This window comes from Eleutherodactylus coqui, chromosome 3 (genome assembly GCF_035609145.1).
Source record: "Eleutherodactylus coqui strain aEleCoq1 chromosome 3, aEleCoq1.hap1, whole genome shotgun sequence".
Lineage (NCBI taxonomy): Eukaryota > Metazoa > Chordata > Amphibia > Anura > Eleutherodactylidae > Eleutherodactylus > Eleutherodactylus coqui.
The window spans coordinates 260,051,150-260,065,424 of NC_089839.1; the positions used below are offsets into that span (position 1 = coordinate 260,051,150).

The window sequence follows — 14,275 nt, forward strand, 5'->3', positions numbered from 1 at the left end:
TGTTGTAGCTTTATACCAGGCAACGCATAGCGGTGTGTTTTATCTGTTCGTTACATTTATTACTGTGTTCATTACTACCATTTCATACTTGTAGTTGACTCTTTGGCGGCTGCAGTTCTTGATGATTTCACAATGTTTATATTTGTCAGCAGTAACATTTTTAGAAGCGCGGTGTAGGAACAGATGTCCACCGCGCCGCCGCGTCATCTGCTGTTATCCCAAGTGTGAGAATGCAGCTAGCGATGGAAGCTTTGTCAGATGACTTTGTCGGAGGGATCATTTCTTGCAGGATCATGTTGCTGCTTTTTGATGTTAGCTTTTGCTTTTTTTCCTTCCAGTCATGGGGAGGCTGGGCTCACACTGCAGTTTTTCCAGTATATTTAAGGTACATGTCCGGAAGGATTCTGGAGTATACATTAAAATGTCTGTAGGCCGAGTCGGAGATGGATATGAGTCCTATTCCAGAAGAGCATTGGGAAAATATTCTGGCAGCTATTCCTAAATCCTCCCTGAGTGAAGGCAAACGCTTGTCTCAAATATTCAATTATACCCTCTAACTGGAAAAAAATGCTGCGCTCCATGGCTTGACACCCCTGGTTTAGTTTCTCCATATTCGGCTTATGGCCTTCCGCTGGGTAACTTGCCCATGTAACGTTTGTTATTGGATGGAGATCAAAAGAGTTCCCTATTGGCCTCCGTCTGTCCGGTATACATCACTATACTTCGAAGAAAAGAGGATCAAATAGTATAGCAGACTGCATGGATACCATTACAGTCTATGGGGCACAGATCCATTAATTGGATACGTAACGCTCTTTTCACATTGGGCCTTTCTGACCATAGTAAAAGACTGATCTCTTTTTGCATGGTTTCCATCGTTGTCAAAGAGGTTGGTGCCTCATATTATCCCATATGGCGCCATCCAGGTTCTGTCCCTATGCAGTTTTCTGCATGGAGGATGAAACCCAAGACAGAGAGACCCATGAAAAATGATGTGAAGGCCACCGAACAATGACCTTAACCCATAGGCTATATTGGCATCTGTTTAATGGATCAGTCATCACAAACCTCATAATGTCAATTAAACAAAACCCATATTAGTCTTAGGGCGATAAATACTACCTTTGGGCATCTGTTACAGCTTTCAATCAATGTATGAGAAAAGTTCTTGACCTATGTGTTAAAGGAAAAAAATAAAGTGTGAACAGAGCCAAACAGAAATAACTGCATGACAGACCCATCATAAGATGGACACAAATGACACCCAGCGGAGTCTATTGACTATAGTGGATGCTGTTGTCATTGTGAGGCATGTGGCAGCTGCATGTCTTACTATTTTTTTTTTTTTCTCCCTTCTGGTATGTATGACAAAAACCCTTGATTGTTTTCAGCGTCATCAGGATAAAATTGGGAGCATTGCAAGAGCTTAATGCTGGGTTCCCACGGGACGTTTTCATTGCGAAAATCTTGTGGTTTTGCCGCAGCAAAAAATCGCGAGATTTCCACAGGATAAGCCGCGGGTTCGCCGCATGCTTTTCCATTGCGGCTGGCTCTCCCATAGAGAGTAGCGCGGCCGCAACGGGAAAAAAAAATGACATGCTGCATCCCGGGAATCTGCGGCGCAGTGCCAGCTATGCTGTAACGGATTGTCTGCCTAGTGTGGATGAGATTTTTGACAAATCTTGTCCACATGGCTGGCTAATCCCGGGATTAGCAGCCGCAGGTAGATTTTGCCGAAGCGAAATTCTGCGGCAAATCCACCCCGTATGAACCCAGGCTTACACTTAAAAGATTGACAATTTTGGAACATTATTTAAGTTCTAACCTAAAAATTTGCAGTATTAAAGGTCTGTTTAAAGGCACACTAGGGCAAAGGCACACTAGGGCTAAGGTCTATCAGTTACTCATAGCAGTCATTGTGTTTTTCTATCAGGTGGTCCTTGTGTAGGAGGGGGGGTACTTTGCTCTTTCTCCTCTCACACTCTTGGCTTGTCTTACTTGAGGTAGAATTGGCTGTAATGTTGAGTGTCTGCTCTTTGCTGCCTTGCCCATCCTTGCTCTGCTCTCTCAAGGCCCTTCTACACAGCCCAATAATTGGGTAGGAATGTTTCTCCAGAATCTTCTTCTGACCAATTATTAGGCCATGAAAAAGAGCAAATGATCACCCGACGGCTGATCAGCTTGTTTGTGGTAGCATAAAAATGCTCCCTACTCGGTTGTATGTCTTCCAGTGTAAATGGGGAGAATGTGCAACCCAACCGATAACTGGTTTATGGAGACAGAGGATTGTTTATCATTTTTTGTCCCCCAATAAAGTCTGAATCGGACTGCATAAAGGGCAAGTAGATCGGTGCCGATCTAGTTGGTTGCACTTATCTAAACTGGTCCATGTAGAAGGACCCTCCATCTTATTTCGGGTAGATTTACTTTTAATCTTGCATATATTGTTAAGCAACAAGATTAGGCTACTGATCGGTAGTGCTAAGAAAAAAGACTTGGCTGTAATGACCTCTTGTTAATTTTAATTTAAAAAAGGGTGTTTTCAACCATAAGAACAATTTAATTTTTTTTGTTTTAACTGGCATAAACAATGGTGGACCTAAACATATTAAAGGTGTTCCGTAATTCCCTTTTTTAGGCATTTTCAACTCATTCATGCACTCGGAGCCCAATTTGGAGGTCTGAACATACCCCTCACACTGACCCGACTAGAAGAGCTGGCACAGATGGCCAACATTCTGAAGCCGCTCTCCTGTTTTTATAGACAACTGACAAGGGGTCTTGCCTCGCTGAGGGACAGGGCTCTTGAAAAGTGGGGCTTGGACATACCGGAACTAGACTCGGACTACCGAGATGGCCTTTTGGCCATCTCAGGGCCGTCCTTGATCAGTGCAAGAGACTGGTTGATCCAAATAAAGTTCGTACACGGAATCTACTGTACTCTCGCTTGCTCGTGTGCCATGGGCCTAATCCCCAATGCAGACTGCCCAAGATGCTTGAGTGCGGGCACAATCGTGCGTATGGTTTGGAAATGCCATGTTTTACAGACCTATTGAAGAGATGTACTCGAGTTTATGGAGGCGCATCCTAAAATTTGTCTCTTTGGCCTTGTGGAAGACCTTCCGGTTGACACAGTAACACGCGCTTTATATCAATTGCTGTTCTTTTATGCTAAAAAAGTTTTTTATTGCTTAACTGGAAACATCCAAAAAAAACCTATTACGGTTGCTTGGCAGCATGAAGTAAATAGGGTCATCCCTCTATATAAATTGACATGTATGGCCCGATGCGACACCACCAAATTTGCTAAGATATGGGGCCGATGGGTTGACTGCCCTAATACTACATCAGGCGTATCTGGCTAGCTTCTTGGCCAGGCGGAGATTTTGGAGGTTTTTCTTTTCCTACACCTCGCTATGCGCAAGAATTTTGAATGCTTGCTGTGATAACAGTCGTGCTGTGGGTAAAAGTTTTTGTTTTTATGTTTTACTTACTACTAGAGATGAGCGAACGTACTCGTTACGAGTACTTACGCACCCGAGCACCGCCATTTTCGAGTACAGCGGTACTCGCGCGTAAAGATTCGGGGGGCGCCGTGGCGGCACGGGGGGTAGCAGTGGGGAGTGGGGGGGAGAGGGAGAGAGAGAGGGCTCCCCCTGTTCCCCGCTGCTACCCCCCGCACCGCCGCGCCTCTCCCCGCCCCCCGGCGCCCCCCGAATCTTTACGCCCGAGTACTTAAGTACTCGAAAATGGCGGTACTCGGGTGCGTAAGTACTCATTACGAGTACGTTCGCTCATCTCTACTTACTACGATTTCCCAGGTTGGGAATCTTGGGTCCTGTTTTTGGGTGGAAATAAATAAAAGGGTATATGTAGTTACAAAGGACGGGAAGAGTACAAGAGCTCTGATTATTGAAATTTACCGAACACTGCTGATATCTCTTCCTATGCATGATTGTATTGTATTGTATGAGAATACCCAATAAACATTTCCTTAATAAAAAAAACAAAAAAATTTCAGTTTTTACATGGAACCTATATGGTATTAATAGGTACTTGATTACTGTTACTATTCACTCAATGGGTTAGATTTACTAACTGTCTCTAATAGACTTTATGAACTTAAATCAGAAAGTTTAAAAAATGCGCCAATGTCTCATGCTGGGTGATAAATGTGACGCATCTTTAGTCACTGTTGTCTAACTTTACACCATTCATTCATTGGTTTGCTTCCTTCGCATCAATTTTAGTGCATGTTGCTACATTTGAGTCCTACCCATGCCCTAGTAAGAATTCTTTTAGACGAGCCAATTCTCGTTTGAACTAGCGAGGCAGATCGTTAGCTCGTTCGAACGAGAATCGTTCGGCATTGTTCAGTCTTTCACATTCTCTGTACGATAAGCAAATCTGGCCCCATGTAGTTCATTGTTGAAATTTTCCAAATGTGGAGATATGGCTCCCAGCTGCTGATCTGATGAAGAGCAATCATTTAGCGGTGTACTTCATACTTAGGTGGACGCGGCCACATCGCAGCGCTTCATTATGCTTTTCCCAAAGTTCTCACACATTCATTGTTCAGTTACTGAAGCCCACTACATAAAAGCCCTTAAATCCGAGGCCCAAACCTCACAGCTCCTTCTCTCCGTAGAGCCGCTGGTAAACACGTTGTGGGATGTCCGTCTTTGAGGATCATAGATAGTCTTTGTATTCTCCTAACAATAAACTTGTTTCTTGAGCCGGACCTGTAGGAAGCTAACGATTTCATAAACACTCTTTACCAACAGATGGCGGCGATCGTTGGTTGGGGATAGGGTTTACGTGATCTCTGCTTTCATTGCTATTTCATTACTACTTGCAATGTCTCTTTATTTTGGGATTGATTTCTTTTCATTCGTTCCCTTCTGTTTCAGCCTCTAGTCGGGATGCAGCAGTCTGTATTGGAATGCCTGTATATTGCTTATTCTGTGGGGGAGGAGCCTCTGTATACGTCTTGTATGCGGTAAGTATGCAGGGAAACTGCTAATTGCTCATTTATTGTGTAGGTCCCAGGTAATGATCTTTACCTCTTCTGAGCTGCATCCTCTTATTAAAGGGTCAGTAAACCCATCGCTGCCAGCAAAGCTGCGCATATCATTCATAACGTGCAGGCTCATGTTTTTGTTGGGTTAAGTGGTAATCGTGTCAACCCTATCCTAAACTGTGCGTCAATAAACCCATTGAAGAACACTAGTCAGCCTCTCCCTACCTGCTGCTTGTGGAGATTTAGCAAAGGACCCCTGCTACACATTTGGGAGCTCGGTCTCTTTACTGTGATACATCTGGACTTCGCAGCTGTCAGACTTTAACGTGACTTCTGACGGGTTCTGATAACTTTCTGTGCCAGTTTATTTACACTTTATTTGTTTGCTTTAATACAGATTTTGTTGTGTTAAGTTAAAAAAGCTATATTTTTTATGGTTTAACCCCTTAATAAACAAGCTATTTTTATTTTGCTTTTTTTAATATATATATAGCACTACTTTACTTTATAGTATGTGCAACGCAATGTGTTGTGCGACCTTCTTCTTCTTTTTTTTTCTTAAATTACATTTTTTTTTTTTTTTTTTGGTGGGGTGTTAAAAAAGAAAAAAAAAAATCCTGCCATTCTTTTTGGGTTTTGCTTCATTGCTGTTGAGTATGTTGTAAAAAAAATACATTACAATATTATTTTCTAGATCAGCATGATTATGGCGGTGTGTGTGTGTGTATGTATATGTGTGTGTGTGTGTGTATGTGTATATATATATATATATATATGTATGTGTGTGTATATATATATATATATATATATATATATATATATATATATATATATATATATATATATATATATATATATATATATATATATATATATATATATATATAATTTTTATTTTATTTTTTTTGTGTTGCTAATTTTGCACGCTAAAGACACACACTACATTAAAATACTTTTGTAATGCAGCAGTTCCGAAACTATTTTATGTCTTTTAATCAATAGAGCTGTCTAAGGGATGTTTTTTTGCAGGACAATGTGTAGTTTTCACTGGTACCGTTTTGGGCTACAAATGACTTTTGATTGCTTTTTAAGAGTTAGTATTAGCAAAAAAAAGCAAATCTAGAATTTTTTCTTTTCCACAAGTGTTCACAGTGCAACATATATTTCCTTTGTCTTCATCCTGTGGGTCAACACTATTACAGCGATAGCAATACTATGTCAGAGAAACTAGGTCAGGTCTTGTTTTTTTGCATATATGAAGCAAAAAAAGCAAAGAGTCCCACCTTATCTTCTTGTGCTGTAACCTCAGTTCCGCATGCAAGTATACTCACAAGCCATTGCCATCCAGCTACTTCTGGCTTTGATTAGACGCAAAACAATCCATTTGCAGGAGTCCAGCTTATTGTGAGAAAAACTTGCTTTTTATTTTCTTTAGTGCTTGAATAATACAGAGAACGCGTTTCGGTTATGAAACCTTGCTCACCTCTGACTAACAAAACTGTTGCACAAACCTTTAAAAAGCTTAGTGAAGATTAGTGAATTAAAAACACATGCAGTTAACCCTTATGGCAATCAGTTACTTCAGTTTCCAAAGTTCGTCCCTCCTGCAGGAACTTACTCTGATTAGTTACCATACATATTATATCAAATGGTACATAGAATAAGATATTTCTACATTATATATTCCAATAAATGCAATATAGTATATAATCACTTAAATCTTAGCTGTAGAAGCAAGACTTGTTTTTTTGCAGTAAGAGTAAGGCCTCATGTCCACTGGGAAATTCGGGCCCGCGCGGATTCTCCGTGCAGAATCCCGCAGCGGGTCTCTCCTTTCCCGCAGACATGAGGCCTGAAAATAAGATTAACTTACCTGTCCAGATGCTGCGGATCTGCCCTCCGTCGCAGCCAGATTTTCTTTCTTAGGCCCGGCAGATGTGCATGCGCCGTGCACTCTTTTTTAAAAATTTTATTTTATTTTTTTTAAACTCCTGCTCTCCCGCGGCAGAGCAGAAATTCGGCTGCAGGTGGGCCGCGGATACGAATGGCTTCCATAGGCTTCAATGGAAGCCTGCCGGAAACCCGCAGAAAATGTAGCATGCTGCGGGTGTTTTCCCACACGTGCAATCCACACGGCAGGGAAAAAGGACATCCGCAAGTATTTACTTACCTGCAGGTGTCCAATGCATCCCTGTGGGGCGCGGATCACTCATACGGGGCACTCGCACAGATTTGCTAAATCGATTTTTCGTAGTCAACATGAGGCCTTATAGTTTTCATTGATGCATATTTGGAGTACATGCAACTTTTTGATCGCTTTTTTAGGATGAAAAATAGTTCTGACTTTTTTTTAAAATTTTTTACTATCCATTTGTGGAACAAAATATTTTAATTGTCTCATTATGAGCCTGGTGATACCTATGATGCGTATGTTTTTTGTTTTTTTTTTAATCTTAATTTTAAAGGTGTCTTGTTTATTTTTTCTTTTGTTTTTACACTTCATTATTTTTTTACTACACTGTTTTATACTGTCGTTCAGTTGCTAGCATAGTACACTGCATTACTTCTGTTACGTAGTATACTATGCATACGCCATCAGCCTATTAAACCCTTTGTCAGGTCTCCTCCTGCCATGGATGCCCATTGGCATCTTGTGATAGCATCATGTGGTGCTGATGGGTGACAGGGGAACCCCCCTCCTCCATATATGCCACGATCTTTATTGATTGTGGCAGACAAGGTATTAAACGGTCAGAAACTGAGGTTTCTTCATTCCCGGCTATTGCAGCAGCATCCTGGCTGTCATCAGACCTCCGGGAACAGGCTCTTCCCAGCATGGACTGTGTTGACTTAAACTTGCACTGCTATAAAAAGGCGATTTATGCAGGCTTAAGGCCTCTTCGTCACCGCTGCAAAAAGGTGTCTGAGTGGTCTCTAAGGGGTTAATATAACTTTTTGCAGCAAGTTATCACAATCAATCAAGTTCTAAGTTTCTGTATCCGTAGGTTTACGTTTACAGTGTTTTTGTCCTTTTTGCTTTCTCACCCTTGTAAATTAGGTGGATCGAGAAGTATTTTGTGAAATGTTGGTCTGAGCGAAGCTTTTCCAATTTGCCGGTGGACTTGCAGAAAGACTGCCTTGACGTTTTGGTTCAGTCACTCGTGAGTATACATTTTAAGCTAATTGTCTTTCGCCTATTATACGGCAGGGTATCCAGCAGCATTGTTGAGCGGGTGGAGCGGGGCGGACACATTTTCTTTCTATGCTCAGTGGCTTTTGGCTACCCCAGAAGATGAGTTTTTCTAATCTATTAAATCGGACACAGTCAGTGATGCATGTAGATTCTGCTGAAACCTAACGAGATTTGCCTCGTACCCTATAAACGCTGCCAAATCCTTTCGTTGTGTCTGTATTTATCTAGTAAATTCTGCAAGCTTAATGCATTGCCTCATGGTGAGCGGGTAAGAAAAAACAAATAAAATTGTGCGCCATCATTGATATAGTAAATTACGCTTGGGCAGCAGTGCGGCGCCCGCTGGATAAATGAAATGATCTGTAATCTATTTATTCAGACCCAAGTTAAAACTAGCTGCTAACTCAGTGATTCCGTCTCTGGCTTTTGTTAACGAGGGGTTTAAAATAGGTCAGTGCCTCCAGGATCAAAATTAATTCTCTGCACCAGTAATGTGACGACCAGTGTCTGCCAATGACTGACATGTTTTAGAATGTGCTGCAACTACACTGTCAACTTGGTGTTAGTTTGATCTCTCCGGACTCGGAGCTCTTCTAAACACATGTAGAAGTGTCCTATTAGGCACCTTCTAGAAATAACTCCATTAGGGCTCCTAGAGGTGACCCGTTACCCAACTCGAGGGTGTGCTCAATTCTCCAAGTGGGCATTGTGATTTGGGAGGATATTCATATGGTAATATAAAGGGAAGGGTATGTAAACACATCTGGGGATTAAAATCTCATGTGCCTATATGAATAATTACACATTGATGGTACACAAGCTATCTGCATTACAGCCCATCATGGCTTGTATCACTTTATCAGTGAGTCATCGGAAGGGTATTTCTCTTAAGGAGAACACTAGAAGGTGGGAGGAGACTTATAAGGCCATGCATGCTCCTCTGGGAAATATGCAAATGGAAAGATAGAACAATACCTCAACAGCGCCATCTATTGAAAGACAGCATTCCTGTAAGTCAATGCCAGACTTTTTCTGCAAGCCTTATAACAATGACTCGGAATTGTCAGCCAAAGCCAGAATAACCATACACAGACAGCTGTTTCGGGATGGTGATTACCCCTCATCAGTCCACAGTACGTTTTCTGCTTGGCTAGTGAGAGGCCTTTAGATGTGGGTCAGGAAGGATATAGTTTCTCCTTGAGGAGCGCCCCTAGAAGAAGTGTGAGGAGACCTGTAAGGCCATCAATAGGTTGTGCTGCAGAGGTATTGTTCCAACTTTCTATTTAAATGGTGAAAGACAGAAGCCCACTAGAATTCCTCAAGATGATGATTTTTTTTTTTTTAACTTTTTTTTTTTGCACAAAAAAACTTTAGGCGATCCCAAGCCTTCTGTTTCCATAGAGAACCTCTTCACTGTGGAGTCCTAGCCTTACACTCAGTACATTTTGGAGTACTAAGTGCAAGGCTTGTGTGAGAGTTTTTCCTCTCCTATACTTAAAAACTGGTGTAGTGATATGAGCAAACGTTCGGAATTAATTGCATGTCCTATTCCTTTCTGTATAAAGGATGAGAAATGGGACATGCCAATGCAAGTCAATGTTCTGTCTGTGTAAGGGCTCACTCACACGGGGGTATGTTGTCTGCATATTACACATATTTCAGCGTCTCCCATACGGGATGTATGTATTACAGGTAAACCGTCCGGACGGTTCACCTGCATATTTATCTTGGCTCTCTCCTCTCCCCCTTGTTTCTGTGAGCCGTGCCCATTCATGTTGGGCTTTTCAGATCATCTGAGCCTGCGCTGCACTTGGTGATCCGGCGCACTCACCGTGATGGACTTAATTGTTTAGCAGACACAGTTCTGTACTTTTACTAGTGACTGTGCCTGGTATTACAGCTCACTGGATCAGTCCCATTCAAGTGAGTCCAACTGGGTTGCAGTGCCAAGTACCGTCACTATGAAAAGTATGGAGCTGTGCCTTGTAAGCAATGAAGAGGGCACAGCGATCACTGGAGCGCCGCGGCTTATTCTTGCCACTGATCAGTGGGCTTGATGAGTCGGACCACTCCTTTCTGATATTGATGACCTATTTAATAGAATAGGCCACACATCAAACATAAGACCTGCGAAATGAATCCAGCCGCCACCTCCTTTTATGTGGCCCGCCGGCCATTCAGCTACCTAATAGGCACCCCACTCACCCAGCCTGCACTGTGATCCATCAGTGGCAGTGCAGTCTGTGACCGCTGACCTTTCCCTGCCAGTGTCTGTGTGCGCCAACCTGTACGCAGTATGGATGCTGAGGGAAGTCTGCAGTCAGAGACTCTGCAATGGCTGCCACCGGACTGGAGCTCCATGCTGGGTGAGTGGAATGCCTGTAGGGATGCTGCCTGGCCACAGGCCAATAGAGATCGCTATTACTACTGGAACTACTATGGGGGTCACTATCACTACTGGGGGACCCCATTACTACTGGGGCCACTATGAGGGGTCACTATCACTACTGGGGTCTTTATGGGGGACACTAATACTACTGGGGCCACTATGAGGGGTCACTCACTACTGTGGACACTATTACTACTGGGGATCACTATGGGGGTCATTATTACTACTGGGGCCACTATGTAGGACCCTATTCCAACTGTGACACTATGGGGGTCACTATTACTATACAATCTTACAATTACAATCGGGCCTCTGAAGGCCACCATTAAGGCTGATGTGGCCCTCAGTGAAAATGTGTGACACCCCTGCAGTCGGTCATCTACTTTACAGTACTAGAAAACCCCTTTAAATATAACAGATACTATGTATTTATCTCTAAACTGTTAATTAATCGTCAGCAAGTTAACTTCTAGTAAATATGATTAAGGACATCTAAAGACGTGTTCGGATTCGGGTGGAGCAATTTGCACCCTTTCTGTAGTCTGACAAGCTGACTCTTTAGTTTCCCCAGTGCCAGTCTTGCTGTCATCGCTGGCTAATAATGGCACACTTCTGCATGGAGTCTGACATGCCATATTGTGCTATCATTACGAGGGGCTTCTCCTTCCCAAATGTTTAGTGCATGCAGCATGAATAAAGCAGATGGTGCTGTGTGATTCCCTTGTACATTGCTTGCTGAATTCCTCCGGAGTGTCACAACATCCTTTGTTCTTCAGTCTTACAGGAATGCAGCTTTTCTGTTGATGGAAAGTGACAGGCTGATCAGCAGTCTTCCTGGGGTGAAGTGGGCTGAAAGGGCACGGAATCTGGCATCAGAATTACAGGAAGAATGTGTGAAGTTTATAGTGGCAAACTTCTCCCAAATAATAAAAAGTGAAAGTTTTGCTAATTTGTTGCAGGTAAAACCAAATAATTTCTATCCGTAATGATACTTCTCAGCCCTCTTATGTCATAAACTGTACGTTCTTCATTTTACTGATTAGCCTTTTAAATTATAATTTTTTTTTTCTGCAAGTCGGATGAAAGTGGTTATGTATTGTTGGCCATTTATTGCTGTGGGTCCCCAGGTACACTTGGTGAACCAATACAAAGGTGTATATGAGGGCGTTGTTGTTCAGTGCCCCCTCCACGGCCGTGAAGGAATATCGCTATCGATATTCCGCAGGAGAGGCCGCTGTCAGGTCTCTGCAATGAGCCTATCTGACAAATGGGCTCACCGCGGAGAATCGTGGCATGCCGCGATTTGAATCCTGCGAGTGGAGAATCGCTCTGATTCTCCACTCGTGGACGCCTGGCTGCGCCTTCCATAGCAACGCTATGGAAAGCGTTCACTGCGTTACCTGCGGCCGGATTATCGCCACAGGTAACACAATGAACTATTGCTGTCGACAGGCAGCCTTAGAAATGTCATCAGAGCTTGAGTGGATATCTACATAGTTGTGTATCTTTAAAGGGGTATTCTGGGCATACCTCTGGATAGGTCATCAATAGTTGATCATGGGGATCTAACACTTGGGATCCCTACCCATCAGTTAATCCTCCAGCTCAATGTCAGTGCAATGGAGCTGGACTTCCACATCAGTGGTCAGGGCCAGAAGTGAAATAGACAGCACCACTCCCATTGAAATGAATGGAAGCGATACCTTCTATTAGACTTCTGTCTCCTCGTTGCAGTCAGAGCCAGTGTAATAGGAGGCATTGGACCCCCAGTGATCTGCAAGTGATGACCTATCTTGAGGATAGGTCAACAATCGTAAATGCCTGGAATACCCCTTTTAATTTTCATATGAAAGTTGATGTGGTAAAAAATGTTCAGTCTTCATGAAGGGACTGGAATATCCAGAGAGGCTATCAAAATTGGGATTATTTACTATTGAAAAAAGACGACTAAGGGGCGACCAAATAACTATGTATAAATACATGAGGGGACGATACAAGGAGCTTCCTTGTCGTCTTTCCCACGTATGACTCTGTATTCTAATTTGTCCATTTACCATCGATGGGTAAGTCCCTGTTAAACACAAGCAGGAAAAAGCTTTTGGGCTGAACTGTTCCCCGGTCCATTGCAGTTTCATCATCCAATTACTTTGCTTCTCAGCATCTCACCAGCGTTTATTCTTCTGTCACTAGAAATAAATTAACAAGATTCTTTCCCCATTTAGGCCCAGGGGATGAGCAGTCGACCATATCTTTTGGAACATGTTTTTAATGAAATTGAGAAAAACATTTCATTTCAAAACTGCTCTTCTCTGTTTATGGCTTTGGATGACTTATTACACTTGGCAACAGAAAATGAAATGGTAAGTGTCACAATGCTCTTATTTTGTTGTATTTTAAGGCAAACCTCCTCCTCTGGGTAATGCCTTGTAAGTACTACATGATACCATTATAGCACTTCCATGTGAGCAATTTATACAACCGTCACCAGCAATTACAGAATGGCAAATAGAAGCCTTCAGTGTGTTCCTCCCTGCGTGTATTTACGATGGCTTAGTGAATCATAGCAATCAATCTCGCAGGCTTCTAACTTGTGCAAATAAGGCATAGAAAAGTACCTCCACAGCGCCACCTATTAGCAGGTGACTTCCGTATAGCAATGCCTAACCTTTCAGCAAGCCTTGTGACATGACAGAAGACCCATTTGCACACCTTTCGCTCATGGAAACGATATATATCGTTTGTTGTAAATAGAATGAGGAATTTCATGGGATCTGTCACCGGGGCTCTGAGCTGCACCCCTCTGATCAAATGATGGTGATGTCATCAGAGGTCCTAAAACATTGCAGAGCCTGGCAGCAGATGTGTGCTTACAGGGCCTGTAATGATGTCACAGTCATGTCATCAGTCAACTGTGTGGGAGGATTCCGGGGTCACATGACCAGTGGGTGATCAAGTGTGTGTAGGGCTCTCCTGTGCTGGTTGTTATCCCTGTTGTATGGGATGAAGAATGTATGTAGCAGAGCTTTGTTTTGACCTACTCCCAATCCTTTTCACTATATTATATTAGTAAGTGGTGCATTGCGCCACCAGAAACACTGGTACTAGTCTGTTTATATAACATTCTTGCTGCTGTCCCTCCACGCTGTGAAGAGAAAAAGCCATCCTGTGTTTAAAGGCAGCGTCTCAGTCACATCACGCCCATTCCCCACCAGACCCCATGCATCATCAGGGTCTCGTTGTATCGGTTGGGATGTACAGAGATGCACAGAGACCCTGACGGTGTATGTGGTCCAGCGGGCAATAGGTGCGTTGTGAAGAGATGTTTGTATAACACAGTATGGCTTCTACTCTTCACAGGTGTGTATTTATATGTGTGTGTGTGTGTGTGTGTATGTGTATATATATATATATATGTATATATATATATATAATATATAGTAGACATATTAATATACTATTCTATGTAAGCTGCTGTGACTGCACTAGAAAGAACAGTGCGGACAGGAGACCCACGTTCAGCTGTGCACTTAGCTGAAGACAGATTTCTCAGGAATGTCTTCTTTTAGTACATAGCTGAAGAGGGGTGTTCTACAAAGAATGTACAGAATAGGCTAATAAAATATATCGCAAAAATGCTTAGCGCCTATTCTGTGTTAGAAAAAAAATGAAAGTG

At 42.6% G+C, this 14,275-nt stretch overlaps 1 protein-coding gene across 2 annotated transcripts in view; it reads left to right on the top strand.

The window, feature by feature from the left end:
* The window catches only part of BTBD8 (BTB domain containing 8), a 62,338-nt gene that overhangs the window by 20,748 nt on the left and 27,315 nt on the right, over positions 1-14,275 (top strand). For both annotated transcript variants that reach the window (XM_066597345.1, XM_066597346.1), the window contains 4 exons: positions 4,911-4,999; positions 8,079-8,181; positions 11,379-11,561; positions 12,825-12,962. In XM_066597345.1, the coding sequence (XP_066453442.1) occupies positions 4,911-4,999; positions 8,079-8,181; positions 11,379-11,561; positions 12,825-12,962 (513 nt within the window). The remainder of the gene's footprint in view (positions 1-4,910; positions 5,000-8,078; positions 8,182-11,378; positions 11,562-12,824; positions 12,963-14,275) is intronic.